Here is a 26,000-nt window from a genome sequence, read left to right on the forward strand (position 1 = left end):
AGTTATCAAGCTCTTAAAAAATCACCCTTTATTATCCCTCAAACATTTCTTTCAGTAATGCTTTCATGTACCAGTAATCCTTGTTGACCAGTGTATTTCATGTGTCATTTATAAATAGATCACCTCATTGGCCATAAACTAATGACAATTATCTACAAATTTATCATATATGCAAATTATGCGGAATATCTACTATGGAACTGCTCGAACGCCTTTTAAATATCAGCTCTAATAAAAACAAACACACAAGCACACAAATTTACCGGACAAACGAGTCTAGTTAAACGCGAGTGACTACTCCAGTGAGCGATGTGTGGAAGATATTTCACATTCGCATATTATCAAATATTGATTTAAGATTAATAGAGACTATACTATTTCGTATACATTAGTCCAAGTTCTATGCTAGTCTATAGCATTTTAGACTTACCGGTATTTGTACGAATGATCCGTTGTTGAGTGTGGGATACGAGAATAGCGGTACAACTGGCGCCGTACCATTTTTCAGGAATATTGGGCCTTGTATGGGGGTCACTGTGGGCATTGGTGATTTTTTATTGGAATCTGGAAGTTTATATAGAATAAATAACAGAATTTTGTTGAAAAAAATTTTAAAATTAGTTAAATTTATTAAGTATTAAATTATAAATATTAAGATCCACTATAGATGTGGCATCAAATTAAAATTGAAATATATATTTCTAGATAGTTAGTAAGACTATTTATTGACTGTTTCATGAGAAGACCCTCTAAACCACCAAAATTTGGTTAATCTCCTTCAGATTTTTATCTATTAGGTAAGATGGAATTTTGTTCCCGAAGGCATCGCATTGAATGAAAGCCTTAGAATCACTTATACATACTTAGGTTCATTTTTAACATGTTAACATGTTTAACATGTTTCATTTATCGAGTGCGATAAGACTGCCGAATAGGCAAGTGGAAGACAAAATCGAACTTTTGGATGGAATCTGAATATGTTATGGCGCTTCTAAAGAATTTGGAGCGAAGTTGGCTGCGGTTTCAGAAAATATGATTTAAATATAATTTTATGCCTTTCGGAATACCTTTATTTAATAGTTGCGGTGAGGGACTCCATTTTTTAAAGAAGTCTGGTATTTGAGCGTATCTAACACATCCCAAGTTTCTTTATAAAGAGTTCGAAGGTCGGACGTTTTCAAAAGATTCTGCTGGGGATCGAAACTCATGAGAAACGGGCGTGTATTTTTAAATGGAGGGACTCGTGAGCTCGTGAGCTCGTTATAGTTAAAATCTGTGTAGAATTGAAAACTTTTTTTGAAATAAATTGGAAGAATTAAAATGAGTTTATGGAAATTACAACAACAACAATTTAAAACAATTTCTCTAGGGTCGAAAACAATCTAAATTGTTGAAAATATAGTTCTAGATACAATTCTCACTTTTAATATTTATATCACACCTAGCAAAGCTCGGTCTGAAGATAAATATATAATGTATAAACACTTCAATTTTGTTAAAATCGCTGAGACACCATATTTCCTCTCCACTTGGAAGTCGTGATTATTGCAAGTAGCAATAAATATTATAATAATATTTTTTAAATTACCACAATTGCTAGGTGTTTATGGCTCTTTAATATTTGTAGTGATATTTTTTTATTATTTCGCTTTTTTTGTTATCTTGAAGCAAGTGTGTGATGGCATGCTGACACAGCACGCCCACAATCGGCTAACAACAGACAGCTGGCAGCCACCAAGCACCAACCTGTTTGTCGCAAACTCACCTACGATCAGTCAAACATCATCAAACTGAACAACATCATCAGCGGCCATAAACTGCCTGGAAGTTGTTTTGCATACGTGCCACTGCGTAGTGCTGCCGTTGGTGCTGTTTGCTGTAATTTTTTTTTGCATTTTTGCAATGTTTTAATTGCTGTTCGTAGACTACTTGACAAACATTCCACGCACAGTGGCAATCGCAGCTATCAGAGTCATCACACATAAGCAATTATAACAAGCGCAACAAAAGCAACAACAACAAGAAAAATAAAAATAATATTATTAATGCGATACAAAGCAACATTGTCGCCATTGAGCTGACAGCTTTGAAAACTGGTGCTTTTATTATTATTGTCATTTTTATCGCGTTGCATATTGCACACTGTTGCATCGATCGCGGTTTCGGTTTCTCTAACTGTCAAACCGCTGCTCATAAGTCGCCCGTTGATTGGTTGTTTGCATTTAAATTTCCTCTTCCATATTGTTGTATAAAGTCGGACAATTTACTGCATTTTTGCACTGCGCCTTAGTTTAATTATGCATCGCACAGCGCAGTGCAGTAGCTGCTGCAATGTGTTGCAAGCTCACAGGTATGGATTTTCTCATCAAAAACGCGGAATCAGTGCAATGAGAATTGCAATCGCATTTTAATTTGACATTGCTTTTATGGGGTTTTGCATATACTTCCCTACAAAAGACGCATAAATAAGTATATATATTTTGCAATTTCATATATATTTTTGTATATATATATGCATTTTGAGGGTCTGTTGTTCAAGTGCATTGCAATAGCTTATGACGTTTTGGGGATTTTTGTAATGAAATTTCGAAATTGTAGCAAAATACTGAAGGATGCATACATACATATATATGTACATCTGTACTTGTAATGTAAATTGAAATTGTTGACCTGATTTCGGAATGCCTTACTATCAAAATAATTGTTGAATTAAATTTTTATTCAGATATAAATAATTCTCATTGGAGTTTATAAATAATTTTTATTTCAATAAAATGACGGCTGTTAAAAAATTTCTACCCATATACCGGGGAAAACTATAAAAGTATTTCTATAAAAATGAAAAATATGTTGGCTAAGAATGTCCCCGAAAAAACCGAGTATAGGTTTGGACCCAGTTTTACAACAGATATCCTAGTCATGTAGCGGTTGTACTTAGTTTCTATAATTATAAGCAAATAAAGTGCTATCATTCAATATATTCGGTATATATAGGGTGGATATGGAAAAAAGATTCATTAGAGATCAATTTCATCCCATCATCTGATATCCATCTGACGTCTATCTGAGATTACTCAGAGTCTATCTGACGTTTCTAATGTTTTCCATCTGATGTCCATTTGACGTATATATATCTAATACTTCACATCTGACGTCAATATGTCATTTGACATCCGACGTCTATAAGACATTTGCCATGTGACATTTTTCATTTGACGTCTATGTGATATTTACGTTCTGAAGTCTCGCAAGAAATTTACGAAGAGAGTATAATACATAATGGTAATCATAAAACTAAACGAGTTAGATATATACATGTCAAAAATTATCAGGATTACGAGACGAGCTGGATTGTCTGTCTGGCACCGTAGGAATGTTGCTATTGGGTCGAGATCGGACCACTGCCACGCCCATAAAATGTTTGCAGTCGTCTCCCTTACGTACCCAATCATACACCATGAAAATAGGTGAAATCGACCCCCACCTCCCATACAAAGGTTAGATTGGAAATTACTAAAAGTGCGTTGATAACACTGATGAAAAATGGGCGAAATCGGATCACCACTCTTACTTCCCAAATAACTCAATTTTGAATTCCATCTGATTCGTTCACTTTATAATATATACGGAATAGCGGAATAAAACATTACACAAATACTGTATTTAATTTAATTTAATTTAATTTTACTTATTTTTAATTTAATTTAATTTAATTTAATTATTATCTATTATTTTTTATTTTATTTTATTTTATTTTATTTTAATTTATTTTGTTTTATTTTATTTTATTTTATTTTGTTTTATTTTATTTTATTTTATTTTATTTTATTTTATTTAATTTAATTTAATTTAATTTAATTTAATTTAATTTAATTTAATTTAATTTAATTTAATTTAATTTAATTTAATTTAATTTAATTTAATTTAATTTAATTTAATTATTATCTATTATTTTTAATTTTATTTTTTATTTTATTTTATTTTAATTTATTTTATTTTATTTTAATTTATTTTGTTTTATTTTAATTTATTTTATTTTAATTTATTTTGTTTTATTTTATTTTATTTTACTTTATTTTAAAAAATTTAACTTTATTTTATTTTATTTTATTTTATTTTATTTTGTTTTATATTATTTTACTTTATTTTATTTAATTTAATTTAATTTAATTTAATTTAATTTAATTTAATTTAATTTAATTTAATTTAATTTTATTTTATTTTATTTTTTTAATTTTATTTAATTTAATTTTATTTTATTTTAACCAATCCATTTACCATTTCGCAATGCCACGATATTTATCTGCATTTCGTTAATTGTGTCACTCGGTAAGAGTGCACGAATGCGACTTGCCTGCACAAGTGTAATCGCTGATTGCAAATATGCGCTTCGCCGGCGTGTAAATACATGTGTCGTATATAAATAAATATGTCGGCTGTGGACAACAGCAATGTCATAAGGACGGTGCAACGTTTTGTGGGTCAATTAAAGCTACGCGAATGCAGAAAATGTACACGAATTTCATTTCATTTTTTTACGCTTTAATTTCCTTTAGTTTCGAAAATCCCTAAGGAGCGCATGGAACAACAACAACAACGATGCGCAGCTGAAAATCCGGTCATAATTCGTGCAGAAATCAGTCGGTCAACAAGTGAGTTATCGCGACTGCAGGCGTGTGTGCTTTTCATATAGATTGCTCTGATTTTTGTTGTTGTTTGTGGTGTTTAAATGAATTGCAATGCAGTCTGTTGCAGTTTTTGGTTGCAATTTCATGCATTACATGTCACAAGTTGAGACTTTCAAAACGACTTTCTCTTCAAGTAACTCTGTCGTACACTTTTAACTTTGTTCATGCACTCTTCTTATGCACTTATATATATTTATGAGGGTCTCTGTGGATTTGGTTTCATTTTGAATACATTTTTTTTTGCTTCTTCTCATGCTTAAGCTTATCAAAGTCTCAAAAAATGCACTTGAAACGCGGTTGCATTGTAATCCAAGTGCGGCTTCAACCAACACGAACTGGGTTTGAGTACAGACGGCAGATGTTGTGTGTTGTTGTTTTTTTTTATTTTTTAATTGCAACAGTTACGAAATTAACAGCAAAATTTCAAATTCATATGGCAACACGCAGAAGTGGAGCGTGTAAGAGTGTAGGCATTGTTTGAGTAAAAAAAATCGAAAAAAAATTAAATTCACAAAAAAAATTAATTTGAATAAAAATATTATTTTTAATAAAAAAAATGATTTTTTATTTATTTTCTCTTGTTTTGATATTTTAATTTAATTATTTTTTGTTTGTTTGTGTTTTTTTATATTTTTTTAAAATCTCGAAACCCTTGTTTTTCTAAAAATTAACAAATTCGTCTGAAGTGAAAAAAATACAGTAATATTGTAGTTTTTGTTGTTACAGCATTATGAATATGTATATATAGTCATTTAAAATTGCTCATTAAGCATATTTCTTGTTATTCTAGAGCAAACAAAGACGCTAGTGAACCCAACTTGCCTACCACTACAAAATATATATGTAAAGGCAAGTATGTTTGTATGTATGTAGATATGTATGTGCTCCCAAAAACATGGTTCCTTTACAACATGACTTGATCATGAAAACTTGCATAATGTCGGAAATATGCAATGCGTGTATAATTTTTTACACAAACATGCTACAATACATATACAGCAACTAACATACTAATTTAGCTAGCAAAAGCACTCAGCAGCTAGAAAAATACAAATGTAATCATGTGACATCAGTCCAAGTGTACCACGAGAGCAACGAGATGTAGAGCATTGATTATGATTTCTCGCATGTAACAGCGTGCGGATAGCAAAAGTTGGTTTATGTTTTTAGGCGGCTGGGGGCAGTCAAACGCTTGTTTATTTGCTTTGGCATGACTTTTATTTATTAGCGTGAGAAAATTGTAATTTGAATTTATGAATATAACAACAAACATGTCTACTTGTTTGTGCTTGCTGCCTACTGTTGAAATAAATTTGTTTGTGCAATTGGTTAGCACCGAATCGCATGTAAATAAAAGACTTAAGCAACGAACTTGATGGGTAGAACATTGAGGTATGAGTGTTCAAGTACCGTTTAGCTGCTTATTTGGTGGTTAAGTAGTTGAATGAAACTGAATAGAAATTTTGAAACAAATTACTCTTAAAGCTGAAATATTTTAGTTGTAGATTGAAACTTTGGTGATTTATTTAAAACATTTTAAAATGTATTTTTCTTAGAATAGATTGCACTGGACTTCAAATATGCTGTTACAGTTTAAGATTAGGAGAAAAATGAAGTTTTCTTATTCCAAAACTTTTGACAGTTGAAAATCTGAAATTTTTAAACTCATAACTGTTGTTAAAGTTTTCCCTAGAAGGGTTTCAAATATTCTTATGTCAGCCTCTAACTCTATATTCAAAATGTCTAAGATCCGTTAAAATCTGCAATAAGAATATTATTTTTTCTAAAGAACGTCTACAAGGAGTTGAAATAGGTGGATTAAAAGGACTCTCATAGTTAAAATAATATATGTATATCCTGCTAACCGTGCATTAATCTTTAAACTAGCTTATGAAACTAGCTAAACAAAGCTATCTCAAGCCAAAAATTATTTCAGCTTCAACTTTTTATGAAGTATTTGAAGATTTCCAAAGAGATCCCAAATAGAGTGAGAAAATACCAAAAGCTGATCTCGGTCCGATTTTTAGGTCGAAGTGTTCAATTATTACTGAAGAAATGCATAACAGCGAGATCATGAAAGTTATGATGCGTTGCAGAGTAAATAAAACAAACGTTAAGTTAAGCGATTCACAGTATTATGCTGCAAGTAAATTGGTCTGTAATTTACACTATCGGACAAAATAAAGTGCAAACGTGCTTAACATAAATTCTAAAGCTAAATTAAATTTAAGTTTAAAGCAATTAACAGGAACTCTGGTACACTTATGTATATTAGCTTACACGTTATTTTGTCAGATGAATCGAAATTGGATTTTAAGAAAAAAAGTTTAAGGCGTAAACGAGTGTGTTGTGAGTTCTCTAAGAGATTGCAGTCAAAAAATATTTCAACCACAGCCAAGCCTAGAGGTAGACCTCTCATAGCCTGATATTGCTTTTCATCGCCAGAAGTTGAAAAACTGGTTACAATTCACTGACAAAGCTCTATAATGATATATTAAAGGAATACCTATTCGAAAAGAGCTGAGGAAATGGAGCTGAATATCACAGATATTTTTTATTGAAATGGCGATTGATTAATTGGACTGACCCACTCAAACTCTTAATTAAAATATAATAAAGCACCTTTGGACTATTTTGGACCGAAAAATTCCATTTGATGCGCGGTTTAACATAAAGGCTTTCTGTTAAAGGATGCAACAATAGTGGCGAAAAAATCCAAAGCATACTTTCAAAAACTTAACTGTCAGTATGCCAAAAATATTGGCAGAGGTCATAAAAAATGAAAGTCTACAACTTTCCGCCGTTTTTTTTTTGTAATTTTAAGGCTTTATTGTATAAAAACGGTTACAAAAATGTTATTCAAAACCATCCATCTTTCTGGCAGCATGCGTATTCCGTGACAAAAAAACGTCTCATCTTTCGAGTCGATGCAATTATCAATCCAATTTTTGCATCTTAGCTAGACCGTGTGCCATCGATCGGATCAAGTGGTAGTCAGATGGAGCAACGTCTGGAGAATACGGCGGGTGGGGTAAGATCTCCTATTTCAGCGTCTCCAAATATTTTTTGACCACCTTTGCGACGTGAGGCCGAGCATTGTCATGCTGGAGAATGACTTTATCGTGTCTTTCCTCGTACTGTGGCCGTCTTTCTTTTAGTGCTCGGCTCAAACGCGTCAATTGCGTTCGGTATCGATCTCCTGTGATGGTTTCAATCGAGTAATGCTTGCAATTCAGCATCTTCGAAAATCTTCTCCCTTCCACCACCATGCCGGACTTCGACTTCAAAATCACCATTCTTAAAACGTTGATCGTCGTATCCGAAAGCATTCGATGAGCCTCAGCCGCACTTTTCTTGGAATTAAAAAAGAAGAACAAAAACAAATGTCGAGAATTCGGACAAAAAGTGAAATTTTCAGTTCAGAATAAGTTTGGGATGCAAACAGATCTCTACAAATATTTTGTTGTGTTAATGTTAACAAAAATGCCGATCGATATAAGTAAAACGATTTAATCGATTTAATCGGCCAGTGCTTGACCCTAGAGACATCTATTGGAGAATGGCGGAAGCAAAGTTGTAGACCTAATAATAATAAACATTTTTGTTTGAATATTTAATGAAGAACAATTTCTATATTTTGCACTTTATTTTTTCAAATGTAAAAGTGATTAATTACTGTTGTTGTTGCACTGACATAGAACATTATCTAACTAATTTTGATGAATGCTGTCCGTTTGACAGTTCTTGACCGGATAAACGTCTAACTGGTGACTGGTAAATATCCAGTCATGAACCCCTGTTCGTTTCTTGTTACTTCTTTCCAATCTGTTGTCTCCACAGATATCATGAATGCTTAAAGGTTCTTCCATTATCAAAACCCTTACTAAACTTAAACAAGTAAAATACAATTTAATAATTTTGTTGCAATTCGGAAAATTTTCTACAAAATAGTTGAACCAAAAATAAGAGAAAAAATATCTTAAAATGCACAAAAACTAAACTATGACAATTCACAATTGAATATCATAGAGTATATTATGACTATATGTAATATATACACATAAATATGTAAAATGCATTTATGCGCCTTTAATGAACAAAAACCGCAAATATAGATTTTCTAAAATGAAGGCAAATTATAAGAAAAAAAACTATAAAATGTCTCGCTTGCCTTGAAATGTGGTGCGCTGCAGTTAAATGCGGCATAACCGCAACAATCAGAACAAGTAAATCGCTCGCCAGCCGCTGCTATTAATGCGGCTGCCAATAGAGACCAATCAATGGCTTTAGTCACCAACAGCAACAGCAGTCATGTGCAACTAAGCGACTGTTTGTTGTTGTTGTATGTAAATGGCAAGAAAAATAATGTAACAAAGCGCCAGCAGCAGCAATGGTGGTCAATAACGGACAACAAAGTAGAGACAGTCATATTCATACATACACATATATATTTATATGAGCAATGCATTTTGCTGTAGTTCTCATTTGTTGTTAATTGCAAATTGAATGGCTTTTAAGCGCTCGATTGCATATATCTGTTTATATATATTGGTAACTTCAGTTGATCAGTTTCATATTTCACACATTCATACATACAAAAATTGTTTACGTGTTTACGTGCTGTTGACACCATCGAATGCTAGACAAAGATTTGACTTAGACTTAGCTGCCTGAGTTTATAATTTGAAATGCTCCAAATGATGATGGCTGCGCAGGCGCACGTACTCCGCCGCTTGAGCATGTGCTGTGATATTTATACACCCATTAATTTCGATTTAATGCCAGCCCAAAGGCTTACAACAAATTGCATTGACATTTATTGCCAAGCGGTTCAAATTTGAAATTCGATTTTTCTCCATAGATAATATTCCTTGTAATCACTCTACCACTAACTAGAGTATTTGATTAAATATCTGAATATATAGTGCACTTAATATCGGACTGAAGTGGATTTTCATCTAAGATAAAAATCTTGGAGAGAATAAGAGACATGTACTGAAGTTCCGAGATTACTATACACATAGTTTTGCTAAATGAATGACATTTAGTTTAATCATATGAATTGAAAGCTCTGATTATAATATGTTTATTGACTGAGTTCACTAGTCTTATAGTCTTGAGTTCCTAGTCCAAATTAATTCTAAATTTTCCTGTTTAGATTAGGAAGACCCTTATACATTAATTCAACTAGTCGATAGTATTATAGGATAGATCACTATTTTCAGTTTGACTATATGACCTCAGTATCACACCATGATTTGGATATATTAGGTCTACAACTTTGCTTCCGCCGTTTTCCAATAGATGTCTCTAGGGTCAAGCACTGGTCGATTAAATCGTTTTATATCGATCTTGGACATTTGTGTCAATATTAACCCAACAAAATATTTGTAGAGATTTGTTTGCATCCCAAACTTATTCTCAACTGAAAATGTCACTCTTTGAGCCGAAGTCTCGACATTTGCGGGAAATTTTGCTTTTCTTTTTTAATTTCAAGAAAAGTGTTCATCGACATTTGTAACCGTTTTTATACAAAAAAAAAACTTAAATTTACAAAAATACGGCGGAAGCAAAGTTGTAGACCTAATATTATATTATATAACTCAAAAATCAAAAAAGATAAAAGAAAGAATAAAGAAACTGTTATGGCTGTAACATATGTATTTAAATATAGTCTGTTTTAACACGTTCGAAGGTCTCTTCTTTGCTGAGCTTACTATATCTTCGAGTGTGTTTTGACCTTGATCAATCATCTCATTAAACCCTGTTGAACTTTCGAAGCTACTTAAAACTTGTAGGTCCAACAATTTCTCGAATAAAATGTCTTAAGAATAGTCAGTATTAAGAAATACTTTTCAAAGTTAGTCTACTTTCTTCCATGCTGTTACTGTAATCTTACTTTGGACGACATAGTTCAAGGAAATGAAGTTTAGTCTTCTTACTTTAACCTTTAAAAATAAATTATAGCACACACTGACAATATAGAGAATTTCGATTCCAACTGGCTTCTTTATAAAGAAGACGTTGAAGAGTATTTGCTAACCAAGTAGAAAATTGTACTCTTTTAAATACTATACAGTTCAAACCCGAACGCCTATATTAACGGAAACATGTCGTCTATAGAGAAGTTGAGCGGGATCTTCTTTACATCAGAGATCCATTTGAGATAATGGTGGACTTATTAAAAGTATATGTAGGTTTATAGATTTTTGAAATCTAGAACCTTGACAGTACTCTACTTCCAAGCGGTTTTTCACAATTACTGATAAAGCTAATATGAGAGCATCAAATATAATATTTATTCTATAATTTGCGTCCTGATATACAAAGCCGATTTTCCAGTTCAAAATTAACTTACTTTTACCACTCATTAATTGTTTTCTTTGCGGATTTGATTTTATTAAAAAAAAAACTTCAATAATTAATTTTCAAATATTATGTGAGAAATTCATGAATACTCTGAACTAACATGAGAACTCTTTAGACAGAATAGAGTGTATGTGGTTACTGGCTCCTGACTTAATAGCAATGAGAACGAAAAAATGTTAATTTTTAATTGCAAATTAATTTATGCAGATTCATTGGTGTTCAATGGCAGCTCATTTCATTCAGGAAAATAAGTAAACGGTACTTCTTTAAGTATGAACACACTTGAACCGCACTCTATACAAGTATTTTTAATGTGGACGACTATAAAATCAATTAAGAATAAGAACAAGCAATTATTTTCAGCAATTATTTACATAAAATTTTAATACTGACCACTGGACCAATGGAAAATATCCAGCTTCTGCATGTATAAGTTCACTTTCCCACAAATCTCTAACAATTTTATTAAATATCACAGCCATAAATCTCTGACTTTTTCCATTGGCAACGGCTAAGCGAAGCGCTCTGACATTTGACACATTATCGACGTTGCTTTGCGAACTGTTTACCCACATTGTTGTTGTTGTTGTTGTTGGAAACATATGCATGCAATCTGCAGTCATAAATTTTGTTGTATTTGCATATGTAAATTGCCGAGTCTACAATGAATGAGCGCTTCAGAAATGCGGGCATTTGAGATTGTAGAGTGCGAATGTGAAGTGTTGTTTTACTTTATGGCAATTTAATTTGTGTAAATAACGCGATTTTTTCTATTAAATGTTGATAAGTTAGTATTATTTTTTTAATGCTAATTATTATTTTTTTTTTGCATATTGTGCAATTGCGAATAATTTCTGTTTAAGTTTGCATAATCGCGTTCTTTCTTCTCAATAACGGTATAGTTTTTTCATAAAGGGTGTTGCTATAGGAATTTTGAAACTATTTGCCAATATTTATTTTGGTCCAGAAGATCCAAACCTCTTCACAAGATTGTTTACCAGAAAGTGACAGGGTGGCTCTTGAATTAGTTGAAAAGGAGAATGAGAACGTATATCATAACACATATCATTTGATACCAAGATGGCTGGAGAGTAGTCAGCAAGACAGGTATTGAGATGATTAAATTGGCTTAAATGGAAGAAGTATTGAACCGATTGTACATAATTAGCCGAACAAGTTTCCGAGTCAATTTTATTCAGATTCTTAAAAATCGGCTGACATGGTACAAAGTGGTATAAAATCAGTCATAGGCACTGAGGTACTCATTTCTGATATCTAGGGAAGTCCGGAGTTGCCAGATTTTATATATTTGATTTGTTTATTGTAGAGGGAAAGAATCCGATGGAAATTAAAATGGAGACTAGCTTTTTGAAATTGATCGAGGACTTTCTGAGATATCAGATTTTAACTTAAAGTGAGCGTGTCAACGCCCATTATATACTTTTAAAGAAAAATGTAAAAAAAAAGAAGGGAAGAATTATTCAGTTTAAGGAGCTCATAGCATCTAAAGCATGCACATGACTATATTATATAATAGAGACTCTGCAGAATTTTTGATACCGGGGCCCATAATATTAGGTTGGCAAATATCCCTTCCGCCTTTTTGACTTTTGAATTTCACGGCTATGTATAAATCGCTACAGAGCTTGTATCTGGCAATACTATACATCTTTGAAAGATCTTGACATAACCTAAAAATCGACGCTATGCATGATTAGTTTGGATATTATAGACGTCTAAACATGGAGCTCACTATCACCGAAATTCGCGTTTTTTTTTAAGTTTTCCTTCGTTAAAGACAAATCCGCTAGAGAAACGTTCTGTGAGATGAGGGGGATGGTACTCTATCACTCCGAAATGCGGAGGAATAGTGTCGACGATTCAGAGCGGGGAAAAACGACATCATGGCTAAGCCAACCGGCGGAAGACCTGTGACGACGAATACCGATCAAATCATGGAAAACATCGAGTTAGATCGGCATGTGACATCTCGTGACATCGCCCAGGAGATGGGAGTTAGTCATCAAACCATTTTAAACCATCTGCAGAAGGCTGGATACACAAAAAAGCTTAATGTTTGGGTGCCGCATGATTTGACGCAGAAAAAACTTCTGGTCCGAATCAACGCCAGCGATATGCTGCTGAAACGGAACGAACTCGACCCATTTTTGAAGCGGATGGTGACTGGCGACGAAAAATGGATCACATACGACAATATAATGCGAAAACGGTCGTGGTCGAAGGCCGGTGAATCGTTCCAAACAGTGGCCAAGCCGGAATTGACGGCCAGGAAGGTTTTGCTGTGTGTTTGGTGGGATTGGAAGGGAATAATCCACTATGAGCTGCACCCAAATGGCCAGACAGTTAATTCTACCATCTACTGCGAACAACTGGACCGCTTGAAGCAGGCGATCGGCCAGAAGCGTCCAGAATTGGCCAACTGGAAGGGTGTAGTGTTCCAGCAGGATAACGCCAGGCCACACACTTCGTTGGTGACTCGTCAGAAGCTACGGAAGCTCGGGTGGGAGGTTTTATCGCATCCACCACATAGGCCGGACATAGCGCCAAGTGATTACCACCGGTTCCTGTCCGTGGCGAACGCCCTTGGTGGTGCAAAGTTGAACTCAAAACAGGCTTGTGAAAAGCGGATGTCCGAGTTCTTCGCAAATAAGGAGGGGTCTTCGGTGAGGGGGGTATTATGAAGTTGCCGTCTATATGGAAACAGATTACCGAACGAAACGGGGCTTATTTGAACTAAATCCGATCACTGTAACACTTTTTATAAAGCATTGAATAAATAGCAAAAAAAGCGGAAGTGAAATATTTGCCAACCTAATATATTATTTTTGACGGGGAAGTCTATATATCAACATGAAACTGAGAATATACGCATTGAGAGTGTTATATTTTATAAATTTATTTCCAAAAAAATACTTAAAACCCATTTCATTCACAATACCGTACCACCCTAATGCACTTAATTGAGTAAGCATTCACTTAACAAGTACATAATTGCTGAAAAGCACATATTTTAAAAACTATATCGAATCAATCTACGCTGGGCGTTTAATGGTACGATAAATAAAATCGCTCTCAAATGATTTTACAAGCAAAAAAATCAATCAAGCACTTAATAAGAGTGTTGAGAGTAAGACTAAGCGTTCGCTTTGCTAGTTTGTCAATTAAATAATTAATGTAAACGCTAGATAATTGAATAATTAGCAGTTGAGTGGTGAATTAATAAACTTACACAGGCTTTGCGTTGAAAATCGATGGATAAAATTACGTTAAAACGTAAGCGGGAACATTGAAAAATTGCCAGCAATCACTTTGATTTATATTTTGCATAAATGAATTGATTATTAATTTTGAATAATTTGAAATTAGTTGCAACTGTATTTTAAAATTTATTAAATTCTTATTATTTATTTTTAACTTCGAAGCAATTATTTTCAGCTTCTAAAATTTATTTTTCAAGCTAAAATTTTTAATTTTTCATTTCAATTAAATTTTCAAAAATTAAACACATTTTCACTCTCACTTTCAACCCACGCTCATGCTTTATTTAATTGTAGTCGCCACGCGGCTTTTCGCAGCCAAAATTCACACGCTTGTTTTTACTAATCGCCAACTACATTTGAAGAGCGCTCCACACAACTGATGAATGAAAAATGTCAAAGCGCTCAATAGACTCGAAATTCTACAAACAGCACTCAGCGCTTAAATTAAAATAATATTAATAATAACAATAATAATACCAAATGGTATGGTATGCCAACCAATACTGGTTTGTTGTGGCACAACATAATTAAGTGCAAAAAAAAATATTGAAATAATAAATGCGAGTGAGCAAAAAGAATCGATCGAATTGGCAAACTTGTACAACGAGCAGAAGCAGCAGCAGCTGCGCACATATTAGAAGTGTTGAGCAGACAAGCTTGACTTGAGACTTGAAGAGTTTCGGAGCGTGCGCAGCAAGTGAGCCATCAGCCGCGGCAGGCGTACTAAGCACGAACACGCACGCCGACGTAGGCGTTAGGTTGCTGTTGTTGATGATGTTTGCTTTTCTAGTTTCAACGAAATGCGCTCAAATGTGCTTATTCGCTGCGGTCGGTCGATATTGTTTAGCTCATCGCCGGGTTGTTGTTGCTGACGCAATATGACAGCGTCTCATATTCTTTACTACTTTTGTTGTTACTGTTGTTATTATTTATATTATTGTTGTTTTTACTATTATTGTTGTTGTTGCTTTCATCTTAACGTCTTAACCACCAGCACCCCTAGCCCTATTACTGTTCTCTCAGCCCCCGCGACACTTGTTATGCCCAAAAAAGTCGCTCGCATTCGCGCATTTCGGCGTCGAAACCACAGCGGAAATTCAGTCGTACGTCCACACTGTCGTACACCCAATCGGCCAATTGTCGCGCCAGTATTGACATTTAAGCGCATTTTTATTATCGACTACCATATTTTTATGCGCGTGTGTTGTTGCGCGGCGCCGAAAAGCGAAAAGGCAGTGGGTCGCACGTGAAGTGTCGTTAAATGCATCTACTTTTTTCGATTCAATACTCAATTCATACTTGTAATCATAAATTTCGTCACAACTGCGGCAATAAAACGTATATCGTGAAATGGAAGTAGGCATTAAACAATTTATTTTTTTTAGCACCTTCAATGACAATTCAATAAAAATTTATTACAGGTGGTATTCAACAGCAGCGACTGCGTGAAATGAGGGAATCATATCATTGGATTGCGCACGGTATCGATGAAGCTCTTTCGATACCGATTAACTAACACGGCTGAATTTGGAAACTCAAAAAAACATAATAGCTTGAGTTGATACTTAATCTTACAATCACCCCATCTTTATTCGCCATATCGGCTATCTTTACAACTTAATTACATAGGACTACTCCTAAAATAACGAACATAAAGTAGACTATTTCATTGAGATCAGGGATGATCAGAGATATCCTATTGAAACTAATGATTTCTTGAACATACTAGGGATATTTTTTTTTCATTATGGAGCAACCACAGCCAACTTCGCCCGACAATTTTAAATTCATTTGTATTTGCTAAAATGGCATTCGCACTCCCAAATTTCCCAAAATTTAACATTTTCGCGTTTCTTTCTTTTATGTCTCCAAGTTTTAATTAATAATTATAATCTTTCGTGGAATCATAGTATGGTAAGAAATCAAGTTGGATAGTCGGAACAATTGAATAGAAATGACATGAAAAGGCCAGCTGACAGGTGCCATCTATTTTAAGGTCAGTCCAAAATTAATCTGTAAGATATTGGGTGAAAATAGCTTGAATATTATATGAAAGATCGGTGGAGGGAGTATTGGCAGCTAAGGCTGACTAGATGTAATTAAAGATCCTCTGACGACCATGTATTGCATCCATTGAAAACATTAAGAGTAAAAAAAAAAAAAGAGATGTAAAACTAAAAGCGAAATTATGATATGCCTGGAATTTTGACGGGTGGTTCTTGTTTCCACGGATCATACTAAAGTTTCAGAACCAATTGCTTTGACCGTACAGTAAATGTGGGATCTCTTTTTAATTACTTTGAATACATCCATGAAGTAAGTTGAAGTCTTTGTTGTGTTGATTTTTCCCCAACGTGGAATTTTCTTGAGTATAAATCTAATTTGGACGCATTGGACCAAAAGGTTCAGTTTGTAGGGTCACATACCTCTGACAATTGATTATTGTATAAAATTACGAAAAACTACAAAATTATCTAAAATACTTAATTCTTTAGCCACTCCATAGTAATAAAAATATTTCCTATATTGCTAAATAAATTTAATAATTAATTTTAAAGAACATAATTTTATATCAAACCCTCACAAAAACTATATCAGCCATTAACAAGCAGAATCATTCGAAATCGTTTACTGCCAACATTTCCACTGTCAACCATCAATAATTTCTCGTCTGTAGTGCTGCAACAACAACCGCAAGATCACGTTTTTGCAAAAAATCAAGAAAACCAAAAAACCATCAGCAACAACAACATTGTAAAGAATAATTAATTCAAAACGTGAAGATTAGAATAAGTGAGCAGATTCATTAGTAATGCTGGAAACATCGAAATGTTAATTTTGGATAAAAAATTAAAAAAAAAAAAAAAAAAAATTTATTAGCAACGCTGACCAAAAAAACAACAACTCAGATTAATTGAAATTCAATTATTTCACTATTCGACAGTTCGACTATACAGCGCCAGCAATTGAGTGAAGTATCTAACCGGCGGACTGACAGACAATCGCAGACTTTTTGGGCAAGTCTTCATAGCAACATATGTAATGAGCTTGTTTATTTAGAACTTAAACTTTTCAGCGACAGCGTCAAGTGGCTATTCTAGTTTCTAAAATAAAAAGGCAAAAAAAATTAAAAATAAAATACCAAAATCATTCGCGAGCGCCGCCACTTAGCACTACGCGCCGCCTGTTCCGACGCCACATCTGTCAGCGTTCATCGTTTTTTTAAACGCCACGAAATCCAACCCGCCCGCACTCGAAACGATTAACTAGCAACTAGCGAATCATTCAAGCTGTCCAGCTGTCCATTGTATCATTGAACTATTGACAGCGTCTGTCTGCGCGTGCTCGCAATATTCTTAAAGATTCTTTCGTTTTTTCACACCTTTGCACCTCTTTCAACCCTTTACACCTCTCCTACTCGGGCACTTTTGGGTGCAAATGAAATGCTTTTGAAATAGAAATGAGAAAATTACGTATTTTTTGCCTTAATTTGTTCGACAGCAGCGCTGAAAGACCCAGCGTGACTCAATGGGGATTTTCCGGTATTTCTTGGCATCATGGGATTTGTGTAATGGTTCAAATCGTAATTTATCTATACAAGTGAGTACAGTCACTTGATGTTGCGGGTGGATGACTTTTTGTTGTTTCTTTATTATTTTTTTCTTTTTGGTGAAATGAAGCATAAAAGAGTTCCGTCAGGAATAATGATTTCATTTGGGAATTCACAAAATTTGTGTAGACAAAGTGTTCTATGTAGCTTTACTTTATCATGCCAAAAAATGAAGTGTTTTTGATGATTTTATTGTTCTTGGGTATTAATTATGCTAGGCTTAGTAATCCAGCTTCATATAAGTGTAGAATTTTTTTAAACAAGTGATGTCAACTGCTAAATGTTAAAGTTTCTGATCAGAAAACCATTATTGCCAAATTTTACTATTTATAATACGAAGTACGTCGTTTCTTTTTTCTCAATATAACTAAGATTCCACAATTTATGTTTCCTTAATCAGAGCTTAGATATTTTTTTTAAGATATAAAGCAGGAAAGTATTTTTTTTATCCCAAGAGGTAATCAATTTACACATATGAATACACATATTTCTTTTATCTAAACTGAATTCTATAAACTGTGGACGTCATAGATTCGCCATTTCACGGCGAAAGCTAGCTTTGAGCTCTTAAATATTGCTTAATTTAAATCTTAAACAAGTAAGGAATGGCTAAGTTCGGGTGTAACCGAACATTTTATACTCTCGCAATTTATTAATTTAACTTTATTTATATTATATAATACCCAATTTGACCCACTTATTCGTCATATATATTGTATAAAGTCCATTGAAAGTTGGAAACCCTAATATTAGGTTAGAAGCACCGAGGTCCTCGTGTTCGATATATGGAGCCTTAAAAACCTATGGTCCGATTTCGGCGATTTTTAGAATGGGGCTGCCACACTATTAACATAGTATTTGTGCAAAGTGCTGCACCGATATCTTCACTAGTACTTACTTTATATATTGTAATGTAAACGATTCAAATTGTCTTCAAAGTTCTGGTATATAGGAAGTAGGCGTGGTTGTGAAGCGATTTGGCCTATTTTCACAACATATTATTGGGGTGTAAGGAAACTATTACAAACCAAGTTTCATTCAAATCGGTCGAGTAGTTCCTGAGATATGGCTTTTGACCCATAAGTGGGCGACGCCACGCCCATTTTCCATTTTGTAAAAAATCTGAGTGCAGCTTTCACCTGCCATTTCTTATGTGAAATTAAGTGTTTCTGACGTTTTTCGTACCCACTTTTAGTAATTTTCAACCTAATGTATTTGTATGGGAGGTGGGTATGGTTATTATCCGATTTGTTTCATTTTTGGACTGTATTAAGAAGTGGCTAAAAAAAACGACTGCAGAAAGTTTGGTTTATATAGCTCTATTGGTTTGCGAGATATGTACAAAAAACTTAGTACGGGGCGGGGCCACGCCCGCTTCCCCAAAAAAATTACATCCAAATATGCCCGTCATAGTGCGATCCTTCATACCAAATTTTATTTCCATAGCTTTATTTGTGGCTTAGTTATGGCACTTTATGTGTTTTCAAGATATCTTAATTTTTACTCAAGTTACAGCTTGCACAGACGGACGGACACACAGACATTCGGATTTGAACTCCACTCTTCACCCTGATCACTTTGGTATATATAACCCTATATCTAACTCGTTTAGTTTTGTGTGTTACAAACAACCGTTATGTGAACAAAACTATAATATTCTCTAGCAACTTTGTTGCGAGAGTATAAAAACAGTCGAAGATAAATCGTAAATATTTGTTCAAATAAATACTCGAAATACGATATATTTTTGTCAAGAAAACATGATGTGCTTCTGAACAACGACGATTCAGTCCGATATATAATATAGTTATTTTTCAGTATTATCAGTTTGTTTTAACAGCTTGTATAATGTGTACGATGCCCTAATCTTAACGATTGCTGCTTCGTCAATGATCACCTATGTATATATATGATTCTAGAAAATCCGCATAAATACTTTTTATATTGAGAACCAAGAAAAGGTTGGTTGGTTTTGAGTCCTGTAAAGTGTTTTCACATCATGATTTATCAATAGTATAAAAGTATTCATATAAGATTTCAATTTTGATATTTCAAGTAAAAAATGTTAGCCGTTTAGACAGCTTTCAGACCGTAAATACTTTTGGATACATTTTGAGGGTCACAAAGCAGTTTTATAAAATTTAATTATATCCATATAGCATCCAGTATTTTAAAAAACATTTTTTTGCGTTACTCGTTAAATATGTGAAACCTCGAAATTAAAAAATAAAAGTCAATACCTGCCGCCTTTCAAAAACGATTGATATTTTCCAAAACATGAAAAACTATATTTACTAAACAAATTTGTACATAAATTCACTGTGTTTAAAGTAGCCTTTGTCAACAGTTTGTAAACATTTATGGGGAACTATGTTTTTTCGACGCTTCATGTCACACAACGCGAACAAGAAAGAAAACAAATGACTTGTGGGCATAAATGTCATAACAAAAGCATGTGTTCAATAATGAAAAAACTAAAGACGACTATCAATAAAGGCGGCGGATTGCATGGCAACAAAAAAATATTTATATTCGTAGCTAAATATGCAGTAGATACTATCAAGTGGTTGTGGTTTTAGCTATAATGGATTTAAGCGTTAAGTTGTTTTAAAAGTAATCAAAATATTTAATTAATAAATAAATTAATTAATACATATTTTTTTAGTTTTTTGAGGCTAGACTCTTACCCACTTATAGCTTCTTATGCCGTGGAAACATTCTTCACATCCTACGATAGATTCTGACTTGTAATCTGTTTCGGTCTCCTTCTGTTTCCTTCGTTTCAATATTCCATATAAAGAAATTTGTTATTGTCTCTAACAAGTATGCATACGTTTACAGGGATTAGGGGTAGTAAGGATTTTCAAAAAATAAATTTTTTGTTTTTTGCATTTTCGTTAAGTGTAATATCTTAAAAATATTCTCTGAAAATTTGAAGTTGATCCGATAATTACTTTTCGAGTTATTCAACAAATAACAAAGAGCGCTCGGGCACTCCAATACCTAGTGGGAAACTTTAAATGCGTTTTTCTCAAAACTATGTTTTTTGAACAGGTGACAACTGTAACTCGAAAACCGTTCAGTAGATTTTAATGCAATTTATACAGCTTTTAGAATACTTAATAATCCGAAGCTTTTTTGTTTTTTCAAAAATTTCGATTTTTTAACTGTTGATTTTTTTTCTTATACGATTGATTTAAGATGAGTCTCGAAGGACTTATGATTATCACCGCAAGGATCTTTTTGGAACAGGGCCAACGCCAAAAAATTACTGAAAATTCTAATTGTTTCGTGTCTCTGACTACACCTAACCCCTAAAAGACTAAATATAAAGTCACAGACAAGATGTAATTAAAAATATCTACTTTCTTCTGCTTTCCAATAATATTCATAACGATCTACTTAACTAGTGGTTAGTTAACTATTGGTTGAAAGCTATAATCAGACTTTATAGTACAATTTAGTATAGTACATAACTTGCAGACGAATATTCATAACCTAGAACTCTTCTAAAGAATAATTGCTAATCATTAGTAGAAGAATTGATCGGTTGTAAACAATTTCCTTAAAAAGATATTCGAAAGATTTAAGAAATGTATGCCCCGGAATTGATCCAATTCTTATCAATGGTAGAGGTGTGTTCGAAGAGAAGTCTCCTCCGAAGATATATTTGACTCAACAGTCCACTCACTAGTCCTACACCACTTTAGGTAGCCCTGCTTTTAATTACAACAAATATTAAAAATGACTTTTCTACAACAAATTAATGGCATCTGCACCACTTTGCTTTGACTTTGACTTGAGCTTTAGCCGGCTCTACAACAAAAACAAAGTGGCAATCACTCATAACGAAAGCGTTTGAAAGCAAAAGTAATGTGAATAAACCAAAAACAAAAGCCATCAACAATTTGTATGAATACACTCGTATGTATGTGTGTATATTGGAAATAGACTCGTAAATCGAAGATTTGGCAATAAGTGTTAAAAAATGGTGAAGTGTAAAAAGGTTACAAATTTCATAATTACAAACTGAAAACACTTGTCTGCACGTTTCTTGGAAACAGACAGGCAGTCGCAATATAGCTATGAGCCCCTGCGTCAATATGTGTGTGTGCAATAAAATGTAGAAAATAGTTTATGAGGTTAATTGCTTTGAAGAGCGCAAGCGCGCGAGACGCCTTGCAACAGACCACTCGCACACTTACAAAAATACTCCCATATACACTTATAAATACCACAAATCGACGTCAAAGGAACAATAAATTTCGAGTGTAACAAAGCTGAAGCCGCAACAATAACAATAGCAAAGGCGTTTGTTAATTTATTGTAAGCATTTGTTTATTGGTTAAAGAGTTGGGTAAGCGCGTGTGCATAAGGTCAGTGATTACATAACTGTTGTTTAAGGACTTACTGTTTGGACTTGTGACGGCTTCATCATGCTGGACGTCTTGCTGAGTACAATAAATACTCGTTTAATTTTTACCTCTTTCTTTTTTAATTTTTTTTTTCACCGAACGCTCTCAAACTTAGTCGGTTGTCATTAATTTAAATCAGTTTTAATAGATAAAAGAATTTAAAGTTGATTTTGGGAAAATACCAGTCAGTTCGAGTGAAAGACATTTGTGTGGGCGTTGACTAATGCGAATTGGAGTAATTAATTTTGCACTTTAAATGTCATTTCCGCATTTTATTTAAGTTGAAATGAAGTCAATAGCTAATACTGTATTTATTTAGATAGTAATCTTAAGAGAAATATATTTCAGAGCTGGCGGTGCAACAGCCTTAGTAAGCTCAAGGTTGTACTTGTTTCAAGTCAAGACTGTCACATGAATTCTTCTTAAGCTTAGTAAAGTAGAATTATCTATAAATTAAGATCTTAAAAGATAGAACACTAAGATAAGATATAAGATCAAGGAGTTCCAGAATCAAAAGCCAAGTAGTTTACCCAATGACTGCATGATCTTAACTAGAATCTATTAAATTCTTTTAAATTAGTTTATATTGAGAAACTATCCCAGCCTAGGGAATCATTGATATATTATTAGGTCTACAACGTTGCTTCCGCCGTTTTTTTTTTGTAAATTTAAGGCTTTTTTTGTATAAAAACAGTTACAAATGTCGATGAGCCTCAGCCGCACTTTTCTTGGAATTAAAAAAGAAAAGCAAAATTTTCCGCAAATGTTGAGAAAAGTGACATATTCAGTTGAGAATAAGTTTGGGATACAAACAAATCTCTACAAATATTTTGTTGGGTTAATGTTGACACAAATGTCCAAGATCGATATAAAACGATTTAATCGACCAGTGCTTGACCCTAGAGACATCTATTGGAAAACAGCGGAAGCAAAGTTGTAGACCTAATATGAAAAAGGCAACGATTCCGAATTGGTCCATTTAAAGTGGGTGTATAAACAGGATTAGCATATATTTCCAAGGTTGGGGTAAACTCACTTAGTCTTAAACTGGTTCCGACAGTAAATCATGTATTTCTTAGAAATACTTCACAAATCTTATATCGAAATCCTAGCTAACTATTTAAAGAATTAATTAAAACTGGCTTTAAGCAGTGTTTAGGAGGATTCGTTTAGATCTGATCAAAATTTATTGAAATTAAATGTCTGCCTCGATCGCTTCTCTAAAGGTTAAATATTATATCAGTAGGGACCTGTTTATAAAACGAATTGTACTTATTGATTGGTTTCTATAGAGATTATAGAAGAAACAAATATGTTGAGAAGTAGTGTGCTCAAAATCGTAATAACTCAAATAGCCCTAAGCTTTATGGCTTGTTTAGAACTAAATTCTAAGGATGAGCATAAAGCTGTTAATCCATAAAAATAATTCCCCTCTCACTTTTCTTTATATGTATGTAGTTTCTAACCATTCAACTTCTTTATCTCTCCTTAATAAATTTAAATTTGAAACACTCTATTTTATTCATACAAACACTTAAAAAATGACAAAGTAGTAGCTCACGAAATACCATTTTCATTTCGATTTTGCATAAACTTCATTTGTCAATCGAAAGAATTGAGACGAGCATGTGCAAACCACTTAAAGTGCTCATTTTTCAAAATCGAAAACAATGTGCCATATTGAGTATATTATTGAGTACTTTTCAGGCGAACTGACTAATTTGATTCCATAAAGTTTTATTCTACTAAATATATTTATATATATACATATTTGTGAGTAAATATGTACATTTCACTAATTGAAATTTATTTCATCTTAAAAAGCCATAAAATATGATACTGAAGGCGGAGCAAAAATAAAACCTAAAGGTTAAGTGAAAAATTGCAAATTTATTGGATTACAGTTAATTGATGTTGTTAGACAACGGAGTCTCGGTGTTGTTTGGATTGTTTTATTAACGAGAAATTATATGAAATAATATAAAGTTTAATAGGAGGAAACAGTTCTAGTGCTCGTATTGAGTACAAATGTTCCCAAGGTGAATCACTAAATATTAGAAGATAAAAAAATAGTTAAGAAAATTGAAGGCTCATTTAGAGAGCTCAGTTACGGTCAGTTAAGTCATGATTGCTGTTTTTTCCAATTTTTACTAAAATTTGACTAAATTTTATGTTTGGGAACAATTTCGAAATTTCGGGATCACTTATATTAAGCTCGGTAACAGTTTGTAGTCCATAACATGTACATCTCTTATGAATTTTTCAACGATGCCAAGCCAGGCAATAAATATTTTCTTTCTTTACTTACTGCCTACAGACTTATTTTGTAAACAAGTCGCAGCAAAGTCGGCACTTAAACTGAAGGAATCCTCCCTATTAGTTACCTGTAATAAGGGACATTCTAGTATACTTAGTATGTTCCCGTTTATAACGAATAATACTGATTTTCGTAGATTTCCAGTAGAAATCAATCTCAATTCAGCTCTGAATATTGCATTTATTTACGGACATCCAAGCGGCTGTAAAATTTCTGAAGACTTTAAGGGTTTCTTCGAAGTTGGTGAAGGAATGCCTTGAGTTGTTAATGAGCTACTTAATTTACGATAAATCTGCAATGGGTTCCAAGACGAACTTGCCAGTTTAGGCACTTAATCGACAAATATGCAATATCTGACTTACTCAACAAGCAATCAAACGTGGCCAGAATGGAATATGGGCCACACTTGCCGATTATTTAAAAAGAATGATAAGAGAACTCTGATTGGAGTTCTAACGGGGCACTGTTTGATTGGTAGGCGTGTTGCAGATTGGGGATACCATAGAATGATTACAGCAGAAGCTGTCTAGAAATAAAAGAAGAGCAAACTATAGAACATCTTCTATGCGGATGCAGAGCTTTATATAGGAAAAGAAGGGCAACTACCATTCTAAAAAAAATATATATATAATTTTTGTGATAAATGCTATTTTGTCGGGTTCTATTCGGAGTCATTATTAAAACCACATAGACTATTATATTATAACTCTTGCTTTATTTCATTCACAGTGAACGCAAAAGATATTTTATTGTTTCTGAATCAGTCCTGACATTTCTGAATTATTTTTAAAGCCTTAAATATAGCTACTTATATTCAAATCGTTTGTTTTATTACAATTGAAGTATTCTTATTAAAAAATTTTTTTTTGGAATCAATCCCGAAATTTCGGTACTATAAAGCAAAATCTATATTCTGTAAGCACTACTCGTGGCTTGTTATAAACTGTTTTATTTTATTCTATTTCTTACTCACGCTTTACTATTTCACCTTAAAGTTCAACTAATCTAGCATGTTTCCTTAATCGATATATCTGTCTTCTGCGTATACATGTAGTATAAGATGCTAAAATAGCGTTGACTACTACTTTAAATACTAATATTAACTGAATTGCTACTAACACCTTGGCAACTCACGCTTTGTTACGCTTAATATGTGTATTTATACGATAATATATAGTTTGTAGCTAAGTGGTAACCCACCTAGAAATATAGGGAAGCATAAAAACCGGTTTTAAATCTATGAAAACTTAAATAACAATCAATTCAATATAGTTCACAGATTCTATGATTATATAGACTACGCTTTGTGGCCAATAAGCT

The 26,000-nt window shown here is 33.3% G+C and overlaps 1 protein-coding gene across 6 annotated transcripts in view; it reads right to left on the bottom strand.

The window, feature by feature from the left end:
* LOC105217241 (protein spaetzle 3) overlaps positions 1-26,000 on the bottom strand; it is a 55,710-nt gene that overhangs the window by 21,179 nt on the left and 8,531 nt on the right. For all 6 annotated transcript variants that reach the window (XM_054227168.1, XM_011192151.3, XM_054227169.1 and 3 more), the window contains exon 3: positions 431-564. In XM_054227168.1, coding sequence (XP_054083143.1) covers positions 431-564 — 134 coding nt within the window. The remainder of the gene's footprint in view (positions 1-430; positions 565-26,000) is intronic.

Source organism: Zeugodacus cucurbitae, chromosome 3, assembly GCF_028554725.1.
Source record: "Zeugodacus cucurbitae isolate PBARC_wt_2022May chromosome 3, idZeuCucr1.2, whole genome shotgun sequence".
NCBI lineage: Eukaryota > Metazoa > Arthropoda > Insecta > Diptera > Tephritidae > Zeugodacus > Zeugodacus cucurbitae.